This window comes from Euleptes europaea, chromosome 2 (genome assembly GCF_029931775.1).
Source record: "Euleptes europaea isolate rEulEur1 chromosome 2, rEulEur1.hap1, whole genome shotgun sequence".
Classification (NCBI taxonomy): Eukaryota; Metazoa; Chordata; class Lepidosauria; order Squamata; family Sphaerodactylidae; genus Euleptes; species Euleptes europaea.
In genome coordinates this window covers 137,692,871-137,716,512 of record NC_079313.1, presented here as the reverse complement: position 1 = coordinate 137,716,512, position 23,642 = coordinate 137,692,871, and the positions used below count along the sequence as shown (strand labels likewise).

The following is a 23,642-nucleotide window of genomic DNA, read 5'->3' as shown; positions in this document are numbered from 1 at the left end:
GAACCGCTCCCTCCCTGTGAAGCAGCAGCATGCTTTAGTTGCAGCACAAATAAATGGGTGGATGAGTTGGTGGGCTACAGTCCACAAAAGCTTATGCTGGGATAAAATCTTGGTAGTCTTTCTTGCCAATGTCTGATTCAGGAGTCCCCAACCTTTTTGAGTCTGCGGGTACATTTGGAATTATGACAAGACACAGTGGGCGCAGCAACAGAATGGCTGCCGCAAGAGGCAGAGCCAGCCACAAAATGATTACCACACCTTAATTTCAGTAACCCAGTGCAGATCCTTGTGCTGTGAAGAAGGGGAAAAAAGAGGTAGTTTTTATACCCTGCTTTTCTCTACCTTTAAGGAGTTTCAAAGCAGCTTTCAATCGCCTTCCTCTCCCCACAACAGACACCCTGTGAGGTAGGTGGGGCTGAGAGAGCTCTAAGAGAACTGTGACTAGCCCAAGGTCACCCAGCTGGCTTCGTGTGGTGGAAACAAATCCAGTTCACCAGATTATCCTCTGCTGCTCATGAGTAGGAGTGGGGAATCAAACCCATTTCTCCAGATCAGACTCCACCACTCCAAACCACCACACTTATCCCTACACCATAAGTCACAAGTCAGCTGCAACCTGATGGCAATTTCCATCGCCACCATTTTGGAGACACCCTAAAACCAGGATGGCCCCACTTAGCCTGATCTCAACAGATCTGGGAAGCTAAGCAGGGGCTGGCCCTGGTTTACTTGGAGGGGAGACCTCCAAGGAAGCCCAGCTATACAGACGCAGACAATGGCAAACCATCTCTATTTGTCCCTTACTTTGAAAACGCTATGGCACTTTGCACACACATTTTGGAGACTGGCCTATAAGTTATTTTTAAAATGCATTCTGATTTTCCCCCTTGCCTTTCTTCCAAGGAGATCAAGAATGCAGATGTGGTTGTCCACACCAGCCCAGTATCTTCACAACCAACCTGTGGCTTGGCTAGAAGAGAATAATCTGCTTCCCGGTAGAGTTGGGAGTAGGCTCCAGTTCTCATAGCCTGTCATTCTAAGAACATAAGAAAGGCCATGCTAGATCAGACCAAGGCCCATCAATAGGGTTGCCAACTGCCAGGTAGTTAACAATACCTATGCTGCAAATTAGCTACGTTTAAACAACAATAACAGCACGAGGGCTCAATATTTATACAAAAGTTTTACTTTTCCAGAACTAACTCTTGTTCCAAATATTCAAAATAATCAGAATAATGATAATTACAGATATTACAATCCTTTTACTTAGGACCTTGGTTTCTTCACCAGAGGAATAGGAAGTAACAGTCGTAGTTCTTAATGTAGAACCAAAGAACATCAAAAAGAAGAAAGTCCTTAATAGTCATGGTCCAAATCAACTCAAATCAAATCACAATATACTGGTCAAAACGGCACCTCCGAATTGGTATTCGTTTCGCAATTAATGCTTCATTAGTTGATTCCTTGTATGTACTGTTTCAACTGCACCAGACCCCAATCTCAATTTAAACTATGTGATTCAGATAGGCTGCATGAACTCACACTGAACATCAGAAAGGCCATGCTAGATCAGACCAAGGCCCATCAATAGGGTTGCCAACTGCCAGGTAGTAGCAGGAGATCTCCTGCTAATTCAATTGATCTCCAGCCGATAGAGATCAGATCACCTGGAGAAAAATGGCCACTTTGGCAATTGAACTCTATGGCATTGAAGTCCCTCCCCTCCCCAAACCCCGCCCTCCTCAGGCTCTGCCCCAGAAATCTCCCGCCGGTGGCGAAGAGAGCTCTGGCAACCCTACCCATCAAGTCCAGCAGTCTGTTCACACAGTGGCCAACCAGGTGCCTCTAGGAAGTCCACAAACAAGACGACTGCAGCAGCACCATCCTGCCTGTGTTCCACAGCACCTAATATAAAAGGCATGCTCCTCTGATCCTGGAGAGAATAGGTAAGCATCGTGACTAGTATTCATAAGAACATAAGAAAAACCCTGCTGGATCAGGCCAAGGCTCATCTAGTCCAGCAGTCTGTTCACACAGTGGCCAACCAGGGGCCTCCAGGAAGCCCCCAAACAAGATGACTGCAGCAGCATTGTTGTGTCCTGACAAACACGCATACACACACATTCCATTGTCTGGAAGCAGAAGCATCACAGACACACAAACACAGCCCAATTAGACTGTCTCTACCCAAGGACAGAGGCTTCCCCAGTTCCAGCACACAAGGAACTCTCTGGCCTCTATAGATTGCTTTGTTCCTCTATGTGAACGTGAATGGCTAGTTAGATGCGCGTGCGTAAGAGAAAGTGCTGACTTTGATTTCAATGATGATTCTGAAAACGTGTATGGCTGAATGTATCTTTTACTGGAATGTAACTGCCTTCAAGGTATAAAGAGTACTGCTTTCCCTCTGCTCAGGTGTGACAGCCTCCCGACTCTGTTTTGGGATCTGGTCACCCAGTTCTGTGCTTTCATCCAACCTCCTCCCTATTGTCTTCACTGGACCGCTATAAATAATTGGGTCTCAACAGCATTGTCCTGCCTGTGTTCCAAAGCACCTAATACAATAGTCATGCTCCTCTGAGACTGGAGAGGATAGGTACGCTTCATGAATAGTAGCCATTTTGACTAGTAGCCATGGATACGCCTCTCCTTCATGAACATGTCCACTCCCCTCTTAAAGCCTTCCAAGTTGGCAGCCATCACCACATCCTGGGGCAGGGAGTTCCACCATTTAACTATGCGTTGTGTGAAGAAATACTTCCTTTTATCAGTTTTGAATCTCTCACCCTCCAGCTTCAGCAGATGACCCCATGTTCTAGTATTATGAGAGGGGGAGAAAAGCTTCTCCCTGTCTACTCTCTCCAAACCATGCATAATTTTTATAGATTCCCAACAGGAAAGTGTGGGTCCAGCCAGCAACAAACCTCAGGTAAAACTCCCATGCATAAAAGACCAAAAAGACCTTTTACCTGCAATACTGGAAAGTCACGACCTCTTTGAGTGGCAAAAGCTAGCTAGATGTTCCAAGGGCCAAATGCCAAGAATGTGGTTTTGCACGCTAAAGGGACGGACCCAACATAGCAGGAAGAACCTTTGCTCCACGGAGGGCTGTGCAAAAGAAGGGGCAGCAGGCAGCCTGAATTCCATTTAGTGGTTTATTCTCTGTGTGAATAAGGACAGCTCAGGAGGTGGTAAGGGAAGGCCATGCCGGGAGCTTGGGAGGACCCCCTCCCTCATCTGGATGGGAACTGCTGGCTGCAGATCTCTCCATACCGTGCATAATTTTATAGACCTCTATCATGTCTCCCCTTAATTGCCTTCGTTCCAAGCTAAACAGCCCTAAGCGTTTTAACTGCTCCTCATAGGGCAGTTGCTCTAACCCTAAGCACGACAATGTAGTCGCTTTCTCTGCTTGCATTTGTAGTGGGGCCAAGGGTGACCTTGGGCTAGTCACACTCTCTCAGCCCCACCTACCCCACAGGGTGTCTGTTGTGGGGAGGGGAAGGGAAGGTGATTGTTAGACAGTTTAATTCTCCCTTAAGTGGTAGAGAAAGTCGGCGTATAAAAACCAACCCTCCCTCTTCTTCTTCTTCTTGATCCGGGTTGACAGAAACCCTCCTCCTGTTTCACAAAGCGGCTCACTGGCTCATCTTGGGAAAACTAATTTGCCTGGGTGAGAAGTGACTGAGAACGACTGGCATAGGTCTCACGACAGCACCACACGGTTGGTGCTGAGCGGGTGGGATCCACGCTTGGCAAGCTGTGGGGGAAAGGGCTGGTAGCAGCAGGGAAAAGAGAGCACCATGCGACAGGAAGCAGAGGAACGACGCCCGCAGCGCAAACCACGCAAATACTTTTCTGGGAGTAAAACCCCCTTGAGAGGATTCTGACTATGTCTGAACCCATTTTCATGGGTGGAAGAAAAATCAGGGGTTCCAGATTGGGCACTGCACCCCGATAACTGCAGGCCAAGCAGGGCCTGATTAAGACTTTTAGAGACCCAAAGCACTTAAAAGATTTTGGTGCCCTCATATATATTTAAAAAACAACAATTAGTATTAAATTATTTAATAATTTTAAAAATAATATATTGAGCCTAGTGTGATTGGTGTCATTATTCTCAGTTCCCACTTTTTCTTCATCCTTATGTTTTTTTAAAGAATAAGAGTAAAAATTGTGATGCTTAGTTATTGTTTTTTTTAGTCACTGTATGTACGTAATTTTTCATTTATTGTTGGGGGCCCTTTTTGTGGACCCTGGTTCAGCTGCCCCATTTGCAGTTTTGCACCATATGGTCCATGGTAAATCCAGCAATGGAAAATTTCTGTGGTGCCCCCCAGTCCCTTGAGGCCCTAAGCATATGCTTATTTTGCTTCGTGATTAATCCAGCCTTGAGGCCAAGATACATGGGCCACCGATGTTCTGTCACCAGAGCCTGTGTGGTGTAGTGGTTAGCCTGTTGCCCAGCCTAACCACTACACCAGTTGCCCATTATGGTATAGCAGGCAGAGAGACAGACGAAGACCCTATGTGACCCGGGTTCAAAATCCCCACTTCTACTATGGAGGCTCACCAGGTGACCTTGGGGCGGTCACAAACTCTCGGCCTGGCCTACCTCACAGGGTTCTTGTGAGAAAATGAAAGAGGGGAGAACAATGCTCTAAGCTGCTTTGAGCTCCAACCAGGGAGAAAAGTGGGATATAAATAAATAAATGCATTGTCCTGGGACTTGGAAGACTCAGGTTCCAATTCTCACCAGTGGTACAATCCTAAAAACATTTTCCTGGGAGTAAGGCCCATTGAACAGACCTGAGCATGACTCTAAGTAGACCGGCTTGGGATTGTTCTTTCACTCTTGGACAAATGCAGAACATGTCATACCTCAGGGTTACCAGGTCCCTCTTTGCCAACGGCGGGAGGTTTTTGGGATAAAGCCTGAGAAAGGCGGGGTTTGGGGAGGGACTTCAATGCCATAGAGTCCAAATGCCAAAGCGGCCATTTCCTCCAGGTCAGTGGTTCCCAAACTTTTCGGGCCACCGCCCCTTTGGTTCCACAAACTCAACCCCAGTGCTCCCTACCCTATCCAACAACACAGTTGAAGGGGCCCACCTCTAGCACCCCCCTGCTGCCCCCTTGCCTTTTAGTGCCCCACTAGGTAATCCTGCCCCCCCCCCCGGGGTGTATTGCCCACTTTGGGAACCACTGCTCCAGGTGAATTGATCTCTATCAGCTGGAGATCAGTTGTAATAGGGGAAGATCTCCAGCTATTACCTGGAGGTTTGGAAATTAGCACGGGAGAAATGGTACAAAGAAGCACATAGACAGGATACAAAGTAGCAAATATATAATAGGTGACAATAATAGGAAAGACAAAAACATGTGTACAACATAGAATCTTAACCACTAAGTTGCTAGATATATACAAAGATACAAGGTAAGTATGAAGTAATTTTTTGGTATAAATAAAGAAATTTCTTGGATCTCTACCTGCAATTGGATATCCCAAAGGAACTGGTTATCATTGAAATCCAGAAGAGGAATTTTGTCTCTTGATTTACACCAAAAAATTACTTCATACTTACCTTGTATCTTTGTATATATCTAGCAACTTAGTAGTTAAGATTCTATGTTGTACACATGTTTTTGTCTTTCCTATTATTGTCACCTATTATATATTTGCTTCTTTGTATCCTGTCTATGTGCTTCTTTGCACCATTTCTCCCGTGCTAATTTCCAAACTTTATGGTATAGGCACGGAGGTGCCCTTGTTTTTGACCTATTACCTGGAGGTTGGCAACCCTAGTTATCTCCATGAGTGTTATCTCCATGGGAGTGTTAGCATGGTGCAGTGTGTAGAGTATCAGATTGGGATCTAGGAGGAAAAGCTTCATGGGAATACCATTCTTTCAACCAACGAAACTGGCACAAAACACGGGGCAAGCTGTCGAGCCCACCAGGACTCTTCAGGTTGTGTGGATTTTGTTCTCGTTTGGGGGAATTTGCGTGGGCTATTATGGCTGTACAACATTTTCTACTTCAAGGAGATCTGGGTTCAGATCCAGACTCTGTCATAGGGATGCCAGCCTCCAGGTGGGACCTGGGGATCCCCCTGGAATTACAGCTCATCTCCAGACTACTGAGATTAGCTCCCCTGGAAAAAATGGATGCTGGTTCAGGCTTTTGGCCTGCTTATTCTGTGATATCAAACTGTGGGCATTTTGGGATGTAAGCTTGATTTGCAGCTGTGGGAACATTCTCACTTCTAAAGAGATAACCCAGCTGCCACGCATTTTACAACATCCTTCCACCAAGGCAATAAACTGCTTTCAATTAGGCCCTTATCCTGTCACAGAGAGGCCCCAGATATGTTACTGTAGGCATTTCTCACCCCCGGAACTCTCTCTGATGCTCCATTTGGTCAAAGTTTTGACATATCATTAATCAACTAGTTATTAGCATCCTGGGGATCTCATTGGGCCTTGAGCTCACCCCATCGAGACCTCTGAGGATAAATATAGGCCACCCTGAGCTATAGGGTGTGGTGGTCTGGACAGCATGTCGGACGCCATCATCAGCCCATCTGATTTCTTGGGTAGGGCTATGTCAAATGGAACTCTTGGAACACTCATTGAATGCTGAACTGATGTGCATCATCGCTTTTGGGACGGGTAGCATCTTTGTAACTGGCTAAGCTTTTGCCAAACTCTTGAACCTAAGAATCCTACTGTGTAGTTAGCTGCTTAAAAGTTTTGTTATTTCGATTTGCTTTTGCTTCACGAATAACCTCTTGTTTCTGTAACAAGCACAAGTTTTCCTGAATAAACTCTCTTAAAGATAATTTGGTGTGCTGGTTGGCTTTCTGGCTTCAAGCTCTAAATCTAATTGCTTTGATAAGCTGTGGTCCGTTTATCAACCCTTTTGCTTTGCTTCCCCTTGCGAGGGCCTACTCTGCAAGGAGAGCGCTACTTATTAATTTGATACCAGCAGGCAGAAGTGGCTCTTATCTCCTGCCTGGGCGTGAGCTGGTTTATAAGAGCTGGTGGCAGCCTACTGCGGAGCGTAGGGGGGTTCCCTATGCTCTGATTTTGTAACGTGTCTTTTGCATTTGCCCCAATGGAGGAACCGGGAGTGGAGGTGACTGGCTTTTCCTCTACAGAGTCCATTGCTCTCTCACACATTAACTTACCTCACAGGGGTGTTGTGAGGATATTGAGGGGGAAGGGAGAATCTGGCACACCTGGAGGAAGGGCAGAGGCGAAATGTGATAGACAGATAAATCCTGTCGGATTGCCCCAACTCCTCAGCAGAATTTCAACCTTTTTTAGAGAAGAAGAGTTGGTTTTTATATGCCAACTTTCTCTACCACTTAAGGGAGACTCAAACCGGCTTACAATCACCTCCCCTTCCCCACAACAGACACCCTGTGAGCTAGGTGGGGCTGAGAAAGTGTGACTAGCCCAAGGTCACCCAGCTGGCTTAGTGTGGAGTGGGGAAACAATCCAGTTCACCAGATTAGCCTCTGCTGCTCATGTGGAGGAGTGGGGAACCCGAGTGTTGTATTCCAGTGGGGTAACTGTGTTACGTTTATTGCAGCAAAACAAAACAGGAGTCCAGTGGCACCTTAAAGGCTGACAACATTTATTCCTGTCTCAGCTTTTATGAGCTCATTTCTTCAGAGACAATGGGAAGAAAATAATTTTCCTCCTTTTTTTTTTTTTTTTTACAGAAAATTACAGAAGGGGAGGGAGAAAATGGGAGGCGTTGAGAGAGACCTAGGGCGAAAACGCACAGTCGTTTTACCCTCCTTTAATCCCTGTTTCAGCCAGGATTCAGCCAGAATAGAACGCATGCGTTTCGCCTAATGTGCATTCGATCCTGGCTAAAACAGGGATTAAAGGAGGATAAAGCAACCGTGCTTTTTGGCCCCTAGTATAATAAATCAAGTGAGATTCTCTAACACACCATGTGAAATCGTTGAATCAAAACTTATTAGGGCCCCTGTTGAGGAGAAGGGGACCTTATAAATGAAAATGAAAATAAATAAACTGCGTGCTGTCTTTTAGTTATGTTGCTAGGGTTGCCAGGTGCCTCTTTGCCACCGGCAGGAGGTTTTTGAGGCGGAGCCTGAGGAGAGGATGGACTTCAATGCCATAGAGTCCAATTGCCAAAGTAGCCATTTTCTCCAGGTGAACTGATCTCTACTGGCAGGTGATCAGTTGTAATAGCAGGGGATCTCCAGCTAGTACCTGGAGGTTGGCAACCCTATATGTTACAGATACATCTCTGGAGCAAACCTTCCTCTGCCACTAAGCCATAAGAGGGCGCCAACACCTTCCTTTTGGCTCGCCGATGCCTATTATCTGCGCAAGCGCAAAAATTCCGTGGGAGCGCGTCTTCCACCTCCCTGCCTTGCAATTCTGCGCGTGCGCGCAGGAGACGCCGTTCTCCGCTGGCTCGGTCCCGCGCATGCGCGGAAGGCCGGCTCGCGCAAGAGCCGCTCGCCGCGCGTGCGCAGTCTCTCCCCCTTCTCCCGGCCGGTCCAGGAGGAAGGCAGCGCCGGCGGAGATAACTGCCAAGGAAAAAGCCGCGTCGCCCACAGCAGAAGCCCGGCCGGCGTCCCCCGCGGTCGACGGTCCCCGCCCGCCGCTTCTCCGCGAAAGGTATTCAGTCAGCGGCGGCACCCGGCGAAGAAACGGGGCAGGGGGCGGAGATTCTTCGCCCGATTGTGAGGTAAGGGCGGGCCGGGTCGAGATGGACGGGAGCGCGAGCCAATGGCGGAGGACCTCGCGCCGGGCACGTTCTCTGTCTGCCGTTCCTCCCCTGCGATTGGCTCGGCGAGGCGGGGGGCGGAGCCGCACTTTGTCCTCCTTTGAATTCGAGAAAAATGAATGGGAAACCCTGGTGGGGGGAGGGGCGGCGAGAAAGGAGAAGGAAGCGGATGAGGTCAATGGGACGGAGCGGTCGCGATGGGGGGGAGGGGAGAAGGGAAAGGAGGAAAGAAGTGGGGAGGGGAAAGAGACGCCGCAGGGGCCGTGGCTCAGTGGCAGAGCCTCTGCTTGGCATGCAGAAGGTCCCAGGTTCAGTCCCCGGCATCTCCAGTTAAAGAGACTAGGCGAGTAGGTGATGGGAAAGACCTCCGCCTGAGACCCTGGAGAGCCACTGCCGATCAGAATAGACAATACTGACTTTGATGGACCCAGGGTCTGATTCAGTAGAAGGCAGCTTCATGTGTTCATGAGCTCCTCTTCCTCCTGGGCTCTGCGCTGCATGGCCTGGCACTCCAGCAGCAGAGGGAGGGCGGCGGGGTCGGGCTGAGCCCCATCTGCTCAGGAGCCTGCGTCGTCCGCTGGTTGCGGGGATTAATCCCTTGCAGGGAGCGCCCCCCCCCCCGTGGCAGACGGTTCTGTGGAGGCGTGGAAGCTGGACAGGGCGTCATCTATGGGGAGGTGCAGGGAATGGGTTTGGGGGCTGACGGGGCATGCGACAATGAGAAGGCTGGGCTGGTGGGTGGGTGGTCTCGTCGAGTGTGGGAAGCTAAGCGGGGTCGAGCCTGGTTAGTACTTGGAGGGGAGACCACCAAGAATGTCCAGGGCTGCTAGGCAGAGGCAGGCAATGACAAATCGCCACAGTTTGTCTCTGACCTGGATGACTCCGGCTAGCCTGATCTTGTCAGATCTCAGAACCTAAGCAGGGTCGGCCCTGGTTAGTACTTGGATGGGAGACCACCAAGAATGTCCAGGGTTGCTACACAGAGGCAGGCAATGACAAACTGGGGTAGAGCGAGCTGTAAGATTTATGTAATTAATAAATAGTAAACCACCTCTGTGTGTCTTTTACCCTGACCTGGCTGGACCGGGCTAGCCTGATCTCATGAACATATGAAGCTACTTTATATGGAATCAGACCCTTGGTCCATCAAAGTCAGTACTGTCTACTCTGACCAGCAGCGTCTCAGGCTGAGGTCTCAGGGTCTCAGGCTGAGGTCTTTCACATCACCTGCTTGCCTGGTCCCTTTAACTGGAGATGCCGGGGATTGAACCTGGGATCTTCTGCATGCCAAACAGTTGCTCTACCACTGAGCCACAGCCCGCTCATCGGATTTCAAAACCTAAGCAAGGTCAGCCCTGTTTAGTACTTGGATCGGAGACCACCAAGAATGCCCAGGGTTGCTACACAGAGACAGGTAGCGACAAATCACCTCTGTTTGTCTGCCCTGACAGATTGATAAAACAGTCTAGTAGATCAATAATTACAGTGAAATTTGAAGGTGCCACAAATATTTCCCAGGATTGGGCTGTGTGACCCCCTCCCCATCTGAGGGTGGTCTCAGGTTCTTGTCTGCAATGGGGTTTCTCTATTGGAGATTCTACACATGGAGATTCTACACATGGAAGGCAGCACAACTGAAATCGGGGGAGTTTGTATCTGAGAATTGGACGCTTGGTGGTGGCTACTAGCCATGGTGACTAAAGGGAACTTCCATGTACAGAGGCAGTCAAATTCTGACTCCCAGTGCCAAGAGGCAACATCAGGGGAAGGCTGCAACCTCTGTTGTTGGACCTCCAAAGCAAGTGGTTGGCCACTGTGAGAGATAGGATGCTGGACTAGATGGACCACTGGTCTGATCCAGCGGGGCTCTTCTGATGTTCTTAACCTGAAGTTGTTAATTTCTCATTTTACAGCACATTGTTTTACAATCCCTGTTTTTCATTATGCCTGCTGGCACTTTCATGAGTCGCTGTGTATGTAATGATGAGGGAAACGGGGATATAATATGAATGGGCTGAAGGCTGGACTTGGATCCACAGGCCTCGCTCTGCATCACTGTGCGACTTCCTGGAGTCACTGTCTGCCACTCTGATGCATCTCATGGAGTTGGTGGGAGGATGAAGATAACCCTACGCCTGACTGGTCTAGTGATGGGTGGGAAGCGGGTGATATTTCCCAAGTTTTTCATTGGCAGAGCAGGGCAGGTGGTTATTGCTGTTCTGGAAAAGAAAGGGCCTAACCACAGCGTTGCATTCTTTTGGATTGCAAGCACTCCAAATCCTGAGGGTACTCCTAAGTCCGGGTCAGCCTGGTAGGACAGGGAACACTGGGATGATGATGGGTCGTCTGCTGTGCGGTCCGTTCTCATTTCAGATGCAGGAGCTCTGGTTGCCTCGCAAAGGCAGCGATAATGATCGAGACTCCAGATCTGCTGCGCTCATCAACATATCTACCGCCTGCCCCGCTTACTGCTCTGTCGTTTCCTTTACAAGTATTCTATACAAGAATATTTCTTTATTTCACTTTATCTGTCATACAACTCTTAACCCCAAGGGTTTCACAACTTGTTTTCTGATGAACGTACAAAACATCAGTTAAAATGCAGCCAGTAAAATAATAATATCACCATGACCCTTGCAGCAAAAACAACCACAACAATTCTCAGAGAGAATAAGGTGAGTGCTATAAATAACAAGAAAACCTCAGAACACACAGCCAGGAACATTTATTCCTTTCCTCCCCAGGGTGCCTGGTCCCCTCATTTTCAATCTTTCGGAGGCAGTTGAAGACAGTTTTGCTTAGGGCCCTATTTGATTAATTTACTCGCACTTCTAAATTGTGATTTTAAATTTGGGATTTTAGAAGAAGAGTTGGTTTTTATATGCCGACTTTCTCTACCTTTAAAGGAGAATCAAACCAACATAGTCTTTCTTTTCTCTCCCCACAACAGGCACCCTGTGAGGGAAATGAGGCTGAGAGAGTTCGGAGAGAACCATGACTAGCCCAAGGTCACCCAGCTGGCTTCATGTGTAGGAGTGGGGAAACCAACCCAGTTCTCCAAATCAGAGCTCGCCACTCATGTGGAGGAGTGGGGAATCAAGCCCAGTTCTCCAGATGAGAGTCCACTGCTCTTAACCCCTATACTACGCTGGCTCTATTCTATTTTATGTATTTTATCTAAATTGTAAGCTGCCTTGAGTTCTGTAAGGCAGAAAGGCAGCTGATAAATATTTTAAAGAGAACACTTAACCTGGCACCCAAACTTGAGTTCAAGGGGTGTAACTTTCTTGATTGCATAAGCCATGAACTGAAGTGACCTACACGTACCAGGGTCAATTCTCAAAGTTTCAGTCACTTCCTGTAGATCAGAGGTTCTTGGTTGCAGTAAGATCCTAAAAATGCACCAGGAAAGTAGCAGAAGTACCATTTCAAGAGGCAACCTGCTATACCCCATTAGCCAGATTGAGGGGTGATCTATCCATAAGAAAACCAAACCCCAGACTCTTCGTAAGGTTTCAGTTAGAGGCCAGGCTGATATTCCGTAGAGCAGAGCTTCTGTTCAAGCATTGCATGACCACTACAGATGGGCAGCAGGAGCACCTGAATTCCCCACGTGTAATTTTGGCATCTGCCTCTCCCACATTTCTTGAAACAGATAGATTTTGCAGATAAAAAAGGGAAAGAGAGAGTGGTGCAGCCAAGGGCAAATAATGATTCTGAGAATCATTTGGGGAGATCTCTCTCTTCTCCCTGCAGCATGAGACACTTTAGTGTCATATGGGGAAGCCCTGATTGAGAACCAGGGACACCAAGCACCAAATATGGACTTCCAGTCCAGTTTTTGAAATATCTCTTCCCCTTTCTTTCTTCACCTTTCTGTCCCACGAACAGGCACAGAGGAAACATGTATGTTGCAGAGGAGGAATTCATACTGAGCATGTGTGTCCAACGCCAAACAACATGCTTAGTCGAGGAGGAGAGCCAGCGTGGTGTAGTGGTTAAGGGTGGTGGCTTGGAACTGTGGACTCTGATCTGGAGAACCGGGTTTGATTCCCCACTCCTCCATGTGAGTGGTGGGGGCTAATCTGGTGAAGCTGGTTGGCTTCCCCTCTTCTTCACATGAAGCCAGCTGGGTGACCTTGGGCTAGTCACACCCAGCCCCACCTACCTCACAGGGTGTCTGTTGGGAGGGGAAGGAAAAGTGATTGTAAGTTGATATGAGTCTCCCTTAAGTGGTGGAGGAAGTCGGCATATAAAAACTAACTCTTCTTCTTAAAAAAGGAAGATGCTGATTATTGTTGAATTCCATGCAGTCACATGATGTTTGGCTGGAAGTCCTCATCCCCAAGAATCAGGTCTTCCAGTGTTTAAGAACAGCTGCCGTTTTCCACAATCAAAAATGGAAGTTGGCAGCTCCAGCTCTTGATGCTCCCGCTAAGTAGGGCAGGTTGGTTTGCAGGTGGCTGGCTCCGTCCAGCCAGCCCCCCTCCTGGGCACCGAACTGACCCTGCTCCACACTGGCAGGCCTGTCCTTCTCCCCTAGCAGTAGCAGTAGCATTCCTTCCTGTGTACCATTCTCCAAAAAAGGAAGCGGAAGGACAGTTGGGGAGTTCAAAACCAGGGCAGCTGCTAGGAGGAAAGCTAATTTTTTTTCTGGAAAAATAGCACATGGAGGGGGGTGGATCCAGACTGCTCCAGACCCTTTCATGTTCTTCCCCCTGGGAGGGGCCGTGGCTAAGTGGAAGAGCATCAGCTTGGCATGCAGAAGGTCCCAGGTTCAATCCCCGGCATCTCCAGTTGAAAGATCAGGTGATGTGGAAATTCTTGACGTGAGAGCTGCTTGCCAATACTGACTTATGATGGACTGATGTTCTTATCCAGTATAAGGCAGCTTCATGTGCGTGCATTTGATGTGAAAGACCTCTGCCTGAGACCCTGCAGAGCGACTGCCAGTCTGAGTAGACAAAAATTACTTTGATGGAGCAAGGATCTGGTTTAGCATAAAGCAGCTTTATGTGTCCCAAGAGGAGCATTTTGGGGAGATTGGTGGGACAGAGGGAACAGGCTTCCTTAGGAGGTGGTGAGCTCTCCTTCCCGGGAGGTTTTTAAGCAGAGCTTAGATGACCATCTGTCAGCAATGCTGATTCTATGACCTTAAGCAGATGATGAGATGGAGGGCATCTTGACCATCTTCTGGGCATGGAGTAGGGGTCACTGTGAGCGTGTGGGGGAGGTGGTCATTAAGTTCCTGCAATGTGCAGGGGGTTGGACTAGATGACCCTGGTGGTTCCTTCCAACTCTATGATTCTATGACTGGAAAATGTAGTCTAGCTCCATCCCTGGACCTAGAGGTAGGAGAGACGGTGTGCTGCAGGAGGCTGGAGCGAAAGGGCTGGAGAGGCAGGTGGGCCAAGCAGGCCCATGGGAGACAGGAGCATCATGCTCAGACCAGAGACCAGGAGAAGCAATCTGCAGGTAGACGGCTGCAGGTCTCTCCCATCTGAGGCTCAGCCCGGTTTCTCTTTCTCAGTACTTGGTCTGGCAGAGCGTTCAGTTTCTGATCCTCTGCAGAAATCCCTTTCACGCAGAGGGGGACAGTCAGGCTGTGCCTTGCAAATCCTTATTTATTTATTATATCAATTGTATAACCCGCTCTACCCCGGCAAGCCAGGCTCAGAGCAGCTCACATAAACCTTAAAACATACAGTAAAAACCATACAGTGAATTAAAGCCGCCCTAATCAATTAAAATCATAATTTCTAATGGCTGCAACATTAGGCCACAGCATGGCCTGCAGGCAGTTGTTTGGAGGTGGCGGGTAAGATAGAGAGGCCAGCATTTATGGTAGGAACTGTAGTTGGCCTCAACCATATGCCTGGTGGAACAGTTCCACTTTACAGGCTCTGCGGAACTCTATAAAGTCCTTCAGGGCCCTGGTCTCATCAGAAAGGCTGTTCCGCCAGGCCAGGGCAGAAAAAGCCCTGCTGACTTGGCCCTGGTCAAGGCCAGCCGGTCACTCCTTGGGCTGGGGACCACCAGTAAGTTGGTATTAGGTTATCTTAACCTTCTCTGGGGGAACATACCAGGAGAGGTGGTCCCGCAGATACGAGGGTCCCAGACATAACCAGCACCTTGGAGCGGTGGACTCTGATCTGGAGAACCGGGTTTGATTCCCCACTCCTCCACATGAGCGACGGAGGCTAATCTGGTGAACTGGATTTGTTGCCCTACTCCTACACACGAAGACAGCTGGGTGACCTTGGGCTACTCACACTCTCTAAGCCCCACCTCCCTCATAGGGTGTCTGTTGTGGGGAAGCCGGTTTTGAGCCGGTTTGAGTCTCCCTTAAGTGGCAGAGAAAGTCGGCATATAAAAACCAACTCTTCTTCTTAAACCTGATCCGGTATTCCAGCTGGAGCCAGTGCAGATGACAGAGCACTGGCTTAATATGTGCTTGGAGCGAAATCCCCATAAGGAGTCCAAAGGCCCGAAAACTTGAGTGCTGAATGGAGATGCCCTGAGCAGGAGGAAGAGGATGTGCGCGTAGCATGCCAGGCGAGCTGCAGGGCCCATCTCCAAGGTGGTCCCAGAGGGCTCCTTGTTTTTGCTGCCGGGGACCAAGGAGGCTTTCCCCGCTCGGTTGCGAGGGGGAGGGACAGCCCTTGTGGGGGCGGGGCCTATGCAGATTGCGAGGAGGGTGGGCCAGTGCCTGCCACTAATCCTGGCTGTCTCCTCCATGTTCTCTCCAGCAGCGCTCCCCTCCACCGAGATCCCCCCTCCCCGGCTCTGAGCTCTTCCTCCCTCTCCAGGGGGTGAGTACTCCCCGGCTGCTTTTGACACAGATCCCAGCAGGGTATAGCCTGGCCCCCTGGGCAGGCAGGGAGGGATGCTGCCGCTGCTGCCCTATTCCTGGAAAAGGAGGGGAGCGGGGGTGGGTGGGAGGGGAGCAGCCGATTCTCAGGACTGATTGAAGTCCGGTCAGTTCCGCCGAGAATCTGCCCGGTGTCTCTCTGCATGGGAGTTTGCTCTTGGGAGTTGTCTCGTAGCGGCTCAGTCTTGTTTCTGGGGCAGCCCTCCATGGTGTGCAGGGTTATGCTACAAGGAGCTGTGCAGTAAACTCAGGTCTTTTCCTCACCTTCGGCCGCGACACAAACTAGCAGCAGCGCAGCATGCTTTGGAGGAGGCGCACGGAAACTCTTTTCCTCTGCCTCCCTGGAGGCGGCTGCTAGGAGGGGTGGGTGGGAAACAAGCCGCTTTTCCAGTTGCAATGGAACGGCCGCTGCGTTCCCGACTTCTCCTGGCCTTGAAATCTAAGCCAAGGTGATCTTCCTGGCACTCGAGCGCACCTGGAAGCCAGCTGCCCTGACTGGAAAGGAGGTCTCCTCTGAGCTGCCCTCTTCTGTTTACTCTCCGCTGTCGTCCGGGACTTCTCCCTGACTCCTGGAAAAGCACAAGCGGCGGCAGCGTGATTGTGCGTTCCGGAGCCATTGTTGGATCAAAAGCAAATACGTTGAAAGCCTCACCCAGCACTTTTCCCTTAAAAAAAAAAAGAAAGAAAGAAAAGAATCAGGAAGCGCTTTGATCCCAGAGAGGGAGGAAGGAAGGAGGGAGGGGGCGGAGATGCGGGGGGGGGGTGAAGCAGGGGGGAGGGGCCTCCCTGCTTCACTGCTGCAGCCGAGCCAAGGAGCCGCAGCACTCCATCAAGGTGGCAGAGGGGAGCCTTCCCCAGCCTGCGCCTTTTCCGCCCGGCGTGCTGTCGGATCGCTCCGGTCGGAGCCGGTTTCCCTTCCAAAGGTTGGTCTGAGATGAGAAGCCAAGGAGTCCGTCTCGGGGACGAGCTGCCGGGCCCTGCTGCGCTGAGCTTTGGGACCAAGGAGCCGGCGGGCGGCACTGGAGCTCTGTAAAGGAGCTGCTTCAGGCGGGACCCCTGTGCGTGGGATGGGTTGGGGGCAGAGCCAAAAGGGCGAGCGAGGGGGTTGGCAGAGTGCAAGCTGGCATGACTCAGAGCTGCCAAGGTGCTCTGCACTCACTGAGGCTCCCAAATTAGCTAGATTTGAGTCCAGGAATATCTTAGAGACCAACACGATTTTCGGGGTATGAGCTTTCAAGACTCAAAGCTCCCTTCCTGAGATACCATCGAGAGCTTTGGCAATTGAAAGCTCATATATCCTAAAAATCTTAAGGTGCTGCTGGACTCACATGTAGCTCTTCTGCCGCAGATGAAAACAGCTGCCCTCTGAAACCATCTCCCAAATTAGTTTGAGGACTCCTGTTTGTGTCAGGCTACCAAGCTGAAGGCTACCCTGTTAACCATTTCCTCTGCTTGCCTCTTTCCTCTCTCGAAGCTTTCCTACTTGGGCATTTGGATCGTTGCCACAAAAGATGGAGAAGAGCGGCAGCACCCAGACACGATAAACGTGCAGGTCGGCTCATCTTCCGGACCATGGACTCACTGAGACACCCTGAGGTGTGAAAATGTCGAGTAGGAACCGGGAACTGGTGACTGACTTTATTTCCTACAAGCTGTCTCAGAGGGGCTACAGCTTGAGCGAAGTAGAGGGGGATGGCGAAGACAGGACTGAGCTGGCAGGGGAAATGGGCAGTGTCCCAAACGGGAGCCCGTCGTGGCACCCCGGCGCCAGCCCGGTCGTCAATGGCGCAACCGGGCACCCAAGCATCCTCGAAGATCACGAAATCAGTCCCGGGTTGGACGTGAGGCAGACGCTAAGGGAAGCTGGCGACGAGTTTGAACTGAGGTACCGCCGGGCTTTCAGCGACCTCACCTCCCAGCTCCACATCACCCCCGGCACGGCGTACCAGAGCTTCGAGCAGGTGGTGAACGAACTCTTCCGGGACGGGGTAAACTGGGGGCGGATAGTGGCTTTTTTCTCCTTCGGGGGAGCCCTGTGCGTGGAGAGCGTTGACAAGGAGATGCAGGTCTTGGTGGGGCGGATTGCCACCTGGATGGCCACTTACCTGACCGACCACCTGGACCCCTGGATTCAAGATAACGGCGGCTGGGTAAGCGCTGGGCAAAGGGGGGGCGTGGGTGGAAGCGGCCCCTCCTCCTCTTAAGAGATATGGAGAGAGTGGCCAGGGAGAAGCTTGTCTCCCTCTCTCATAATACTAGAACGCGAGGTCATCTGCTGAAGCTGGAGGGTGAGAAATTCAAAACTGATAAAAGGAAGTATTTCTTCACACAACACATAGTTAAATTGTGGCACTCCCTGCCCCAGGATGTGGTGATGGCTGCCAACTTGGAAGGCTTTAAGAGGGGAGTTCATGGAGGATAGGGCTATCCATGGCTACTAGTCAAAATGAATACTAGTCATGATGCATATCTACTCGCTACAGTATTAGAGGATCATGTCTATGACATTAGGTGCTGTGGAACACAAGCAGGATAATGCTACTGCAGTCATCTTGCTTGTGGGCTTCCTAGAGGCGCCTGGTTGGCCGCTGTGTGAACAGACTCCTGGACTTGATGGGCCTGGGCCTGATCCAGCAGGGCTTTTTCTTATGTTCTAACTGTGGAATGGGCCAGTCTGTGTTTGTGTCAACATCCGATGCCAGTCTTGGGGGCGGCGAACGGCAGTCAGAAGCATCCGGCATAGCAATTTACTGCTAGGGGGCTCTGTGCTGTGGCAGCGGAAGAGGACCGGCTGCCAGTAATAACCACCTTGGCTTTTTCGGGGAGGAGCCTCCCGCTCTCTTCCTTCACAGAAGGGGGGGGGAAAGTATGAATGACTCTTTCCTAAGACGGAGAGCCTGGCATCTCTAATAGGTGGCATTGAGTTGCTGGAAGCAGGAAGCAATAGTGTCCAGATCACGTGACGTGATGGTATCGCTTTACTCTGCTCTGTTTAGACCTCACCTAGAGTACTGTGTTCAGTTTTGGGCACCGCAATTTAAGAAGGATGTAGACAAGCTGCAATGTGCCCAGAGGAGGGCAACGAAGATGGTGAGGGGTCTGGAGACCAAGTCCTATGAGGAAAGGTTGAAGGGGCTGGTTATGTTTAGCCTGAAGAGAAGACTGAGAGGGAATATGATAGCCATCTTCAAGTACTTGAAGGGCTGCCATAGAGAGGAGGGTGCTGAGTTGTTTTCTGTTGCCCCAGAAGGTCGGACCAGAACCAATGGGTTGAAATTAAATCAAAAGAGTTTCCATCTAGACATTAGGAAGAATTTTCTAACAGAGCTGTTCCTCAGTGGAACAGGCTTCCTCGGGAGATGGTAAGCTCGCCTTCCATGGAGGTTTTTAGGCAGAGGCAAGATGGCCATGAGTAGGCAGTGCTGATTCTATGACCTTAGGCAGATGATGAGAGGGAGGGCATCTTGGCTGTCTTCTGGGCATGGAGTAGGGGGGTGGGTGGGGGTGGAAGATAGTTGTGAAATCCCTGCATTGTGCAGGGGGTTGGACTAGATGACCTTGGTGGTCCCTTCCAACTCTATTGTTCTAGGAGAGGGTGGAGTATTGGCTTCATGACTTGTGCTGTCATTCGCTTCCTCACCAGTCTCCTGTTCAGCGACAGAGACGCAACACTGGGTTAGCATTCTCAATGTGTCTAAAAAACTCACACAGTTGAGACCTCTCTCCCCAGCTGCGCACCTGAGTTGGCGTCTTGCCTTCACACGGGTTTGGTTCTGATCACCCGCAGGCCCATCTCTGAGTCTTCCTGTTCATTAGGATTGTCCACAGCGTGAGGCCCTCCGAACAAGGTGGGACGCTGCCCCAGAACTGCCAGTTATATCCCTATATCCTGTCCTCATTAATTCTTATCACATTTTCCAATGCGAGAAACTGTTTTGCATTTCGTACCTAATTTATCCTCGCAAGGAAACAACCCTCCCCCCCCCCCCATGATCCTGAGATGCCAAACTTCCTGCCTTCCGGCATCCGAACTGAACTTTGTGGCAACGGTGGGCCTTCGTTTCTCAAGTCAAAAACTCGTACTCTGAACCAGGGTCAAAGTGAAGTGAGGAGGTTAAGCGAAGGTCTCCCCTGGCTGCAGCCTGGCGTGAAAGGGTGTGTGTGCTGGTGTGTTTCCAGGGCTGAGTTCCCCAGAAAAGGGAACCTTTGTGGGTGGTTACTCAATTCGGATCTGGATTTTTCTTCATCTGGCTCTCCTGCATGGCGACGCAATGGCGGTTGACTCTGTCTTCCCAAGGGGTGCAGTTTGGTGCCTAGGCAGTTCCAGGCATGAGTTACGCTGTGAAAAAGAGATTTGTTCTGTGCATGGCTTGTGGATTAGGAGTGGCTTTACACTTATGTCAGCAACTTCCTAGGGCTTTTTTGTGTCTTTGTTGGTTATTTTGCCTGAAAGGAAGGTTCTGCTGTCACTTACAGCTGTGCTGCTGTGCAGATGTGGTTTGGGTTGGACGAGATGGCATGCCAGGGGCTACAACACATTCCCTGGCCTAGGGAGTACTTCTCTGCTCTAGGAACTGGCCCTTTTTATACCTGTGATAGGTATTTTCGGACTCCCTCCCCTCCAAAACATGACCCATCTGCAAGGGATGCACATTTTTTCCAGTTCACTCAGAGTACTACTAGCCCATCGACCAGCATTCATCCTGCAGGTTACAGGATGGTATGAACTGCAGGTGCAGCGAGCTAATCTCCTGGCTGGAACCGTTGCTCACCATAGGCATCCAGGCAATCGGCTGAAGGAAGGGTTGCTGTCATTGTCCCTTGCATTGCAAGGATAGGCAACTGACTCAGTATTGTCCCCATCCATCTCTCTCCCTCCTAATTTCTCCTTCTGCTGTTGAGGGATCTCCAATGCTCTCCTCCCCTTAGAGATCACGGTTAAAGGCTTTGGCAGAGCCCTCCAATTATACCCGTCAGCTGCTCGCCCCTATTTGCTTGCCTTTTGGCTTAACCATGAAAGGAAGTATTTCTTCACAAGACGCAGAGTTAAATTGTGGAACTTCTTCCCCCAGGATGTGGTGATGGCTGCCAACTTGGAAGGCTTTAAGAGGGGAGTGGTCATGTTCATGGAGGAGAAGGCTATTCATGGCTACTAGTCAAAATGGATACTAGTCGTGATGCATACCTATTCTCTCCAGGATCAGAGGAGCATGCCTATTATATGGGGTGCTGTGGAACACAGGCAGGATAATGCTGCTGCAGTTTTCTTGCTTGTGGACTTCCTAGAGGCACCTGGTTGGCCACTTTGTGAGACAGGATGCTGGACTTGATGGGCCTGGGTCTGATGCAGCAGGGCCTTTCTTATGTTCTAATACTGGTGCTGAGCACTGTGCCTGCCTCTTTCTCTGCTTGCCAGGATTTAGCCACATTGCTGGCTCTTTGCTCAGAGCAAACCGTGGCCCTTCTTACAGACCACTTCCCTGCCTCTGCCTTCTGGTGTGGTCTTGATCTGCCCGCTAGAATTAAAGGGAGATTCTGTTACCTCCTGGTGGGGGTGTTGCATTTCCCCAGAGGTAGATGACGGAGCTGCTTCCACCCGCAGCAGCGGAGTGGGTGGGGGGAACCAGATGAAGGCAGAAGCCTGCAGTGAAGCCTGAAGTTGGATCACAGCCGAGAGGAAGGAGAGGTGAAGGGGGGAGGACTGAGGAATGCCTGGAATGTGACTGTCCTGGGGGCGCAGCGCGGGGTGTGTCTGCCCAAACTGACCCGACTCGTTCTCTTCCTCTTAGCCCATCTCAGCAACAGGAAGAACTCCGTGTCGGGTCCCAGCTATGCCATCCTGGCCTGCTTGTTCCGTTTGGGGGCGGGGGGGGGGGTTTCCTTCTCTGTCCTTTCCAGCTCTCCAGCTGAATTCTGGGACCGGTGGAGATTTCCACCACCTCCCTCCCTGTCACTCAGGCGACGATTGGGCTGTATCCTGGAGACCGGGCGATAATGTAATCTGATTTTGTAAATGAACTCCCTGGGGGGATTTAGATTAAATCCACTGATGGAAAGTCACCGGCCTTTGCTTGCTGGGAGGGCGAGATTCCCTCCCCCCCTTTCTCTCCTCCCACCCGCCAGGCCTCTTTCCTTTTTGTCTGAGCTCCAGTGCATTGTTTGGACAAATATTTGTTCAGCCATTTGTAGGAGGGGCAGGATTTATCGAGGGGTGGAGTGGGGTGGCACACCCACCAGGCGTTGCTGGGAAAATCTCTGTTTGCCCTCTCTGAAGGGGGAGCATCTCTTCCTTTCTCCTGCGAATGCTGTCTCGTGGTGCCTTTATGGAGAAAAGGGGGGATAGGAAATGGAGGGGCACAAAGCGCTATAAAAGTTTCAGGGACTTAATATCTACAGGCATAGGTTTTTGAAAGGTTAGGTGTGCAAATTTCTACCAATAAGAGTACTGCTATTTTTCATAGAACCTCTGTGATCCCAACGGATGCGTGAACTGGTTTTGGAGAACCCATCGTCAAGTTTCATCTCTGATATGGATCTGTTTGGAGTTGTGTGGTTTTTTGTAAAGAAACTTACATAAATACTAAACTAAAAGTGTGGCCTTGTATATGCTGCTCTCATATTTCGGTTCACATCTGTAAAATGGAAATGATATGAGTGTTGAACACATGAACACACATGAAGCTGCCTTCTACTGAACCAGATCCACGGTCCATCAAAGTCAGTATTGTCTAAGCAGACCGGCAGCGCCTCTACAGGGTCTCAGGCTGAGGTCTTTCACATCACCTACTTGCCCAGTCCCTTTTTAACTGGAGATGCCGGGGATTGAACCTGGGACCTTCTGCATGCCAAGCAGATGCTCTGCCACTGAACCACAGCCCCTTCGCAGATTGATACAGCCGGAGGCAGAATGTTGGGTTTCAGCAAGAGTCCTGGGTTTGAATTCCCATTTGGCCATGAAGCTTGGTGCTTTTTGCTAGATTATTATGGTAAAGTGGGGGGTGGGCTTTTGAGCACTTTGAAAGAATGATGCGGGGGTGGGGGCTTACTTATTTTAAAGATTTCTACCCTGCCCTTCTACTAATAAAATAACACTAAGGCCAGTTTTACCACAAAGTTAAAGATGAAAAGTATCATATTTAAAAATAATAAAACAGCACAAAACAACAAAAGCAGAATTAAAAAGCCAGTAAAAGGAGTAAAACCAAGAACATTGGAAGCATCAAGAGAATCAGCAGAAGAAAGGTCAGCAGCTGCCTTCTATTGAGTCAGACCCTTGGTCCATCAAAGTCAGTATTGTCTACTCAGACCGGCAGCGGCTCTCCAGGGTCTCAGGCAAAGAGGTTGTTCACATTGCCTACTTGCCTGGTTTTTTTAACTGGAGATGCCGGGGATTGAACCTGGGACTTTCTGCATGCCAAACAAAGGCTCTACCACTGAGCCACAGTCCCTCCCCAGTCTGGATCCAGCTGCTAAAAAAGCCCTATGGAAAAGTCCAGTCTTGACAGACCCTCCAGAAAGCCAGGAGTGAGCAAAATTGACTTCTGGAGCAGGGAATGCCAAAGCCTGGGGACCCCGACTGCTCACTGGTGGGTTGCCTGTCATACTCTAGTGTGGCCAGGTACCAAAGCTCAGGCTGGGGCTATGCAGGGAGGTGTGGGATCAGACCTCATTGGGAAGCATCTGTCTCCTCTCTCCCCGCCCCTACCACGTTGTCGTTTTCCTGTGTTGTCGCTGTTTGGGAAATACAGCCCTTGGGAATGATGAGGTTCCAGTTGCCCTGGAGTTACCTTGGTTGTGCTTCTAGGCTGGGAAACAAAGTCTCCGGACCAGAGCGCTTTTCCCTCTTTTCTGTTCTTCCCTTGCACAGGCTCTCTGTGGCAAGGCTGCAGCAAACCTGCGCCTCTCCCCCCTGCTCTTGTCCTGGCTTTGTTAGCGTGGGATTAGTGCCTCTGTGGGGCCCTTGCCTGCCCCTTTCCAACAATGCTGTTGTGGGAAGGGTGTT

General features: G+C 50.2%; 2 protein-coding genes across 2 annotated transcripts in view; one reads left to right on the top strand and one right to left on the bottom strand.

Moving 5' to 3' along the window:
• Positions 1-16,257, bottom strand: part of TPX2 (TPX2 microtubule nucleation factor) — a 60,264-nt gene extending 44,007 nt beyond the window's left edge. Inside the window, exons 1-2 of the mRNA XM_056844926.1 lie at positions 16,177-16,257; positions 8,348-8,867 (exon numbers count right to left, since the gene is read on the bottom strand). Of these exons, the coding sequence (XP_056700904.1) occupies positions 8,348-8,867; positions 16,177-16,257 (601 nt within the window). The remainder of the gene's footprint in view (positions 1-8,347; positions 8,868-16,176) is intronic.
• Positions 16,258-17,161: 904 nt separating this feature from the next.
• Positions 17,162-23,642, top strand: part of BCL2L1 (BCL2 like 1) — a 57,433-nt gene continuing 50,952 nt past the window's right edge. Inside the window, exon 1 of the mRNA XM_056844096.1 lies at positions 17,162-17,790. Coding sequence (XP_056700074.1) covers positions 17,245-17,790 — 546 coding nt within the window. The 5' untranslated portion in view covers positions 17,162-17,244. The remainder of the gene's footprint in view (positions 17,791-23,642) is intronic.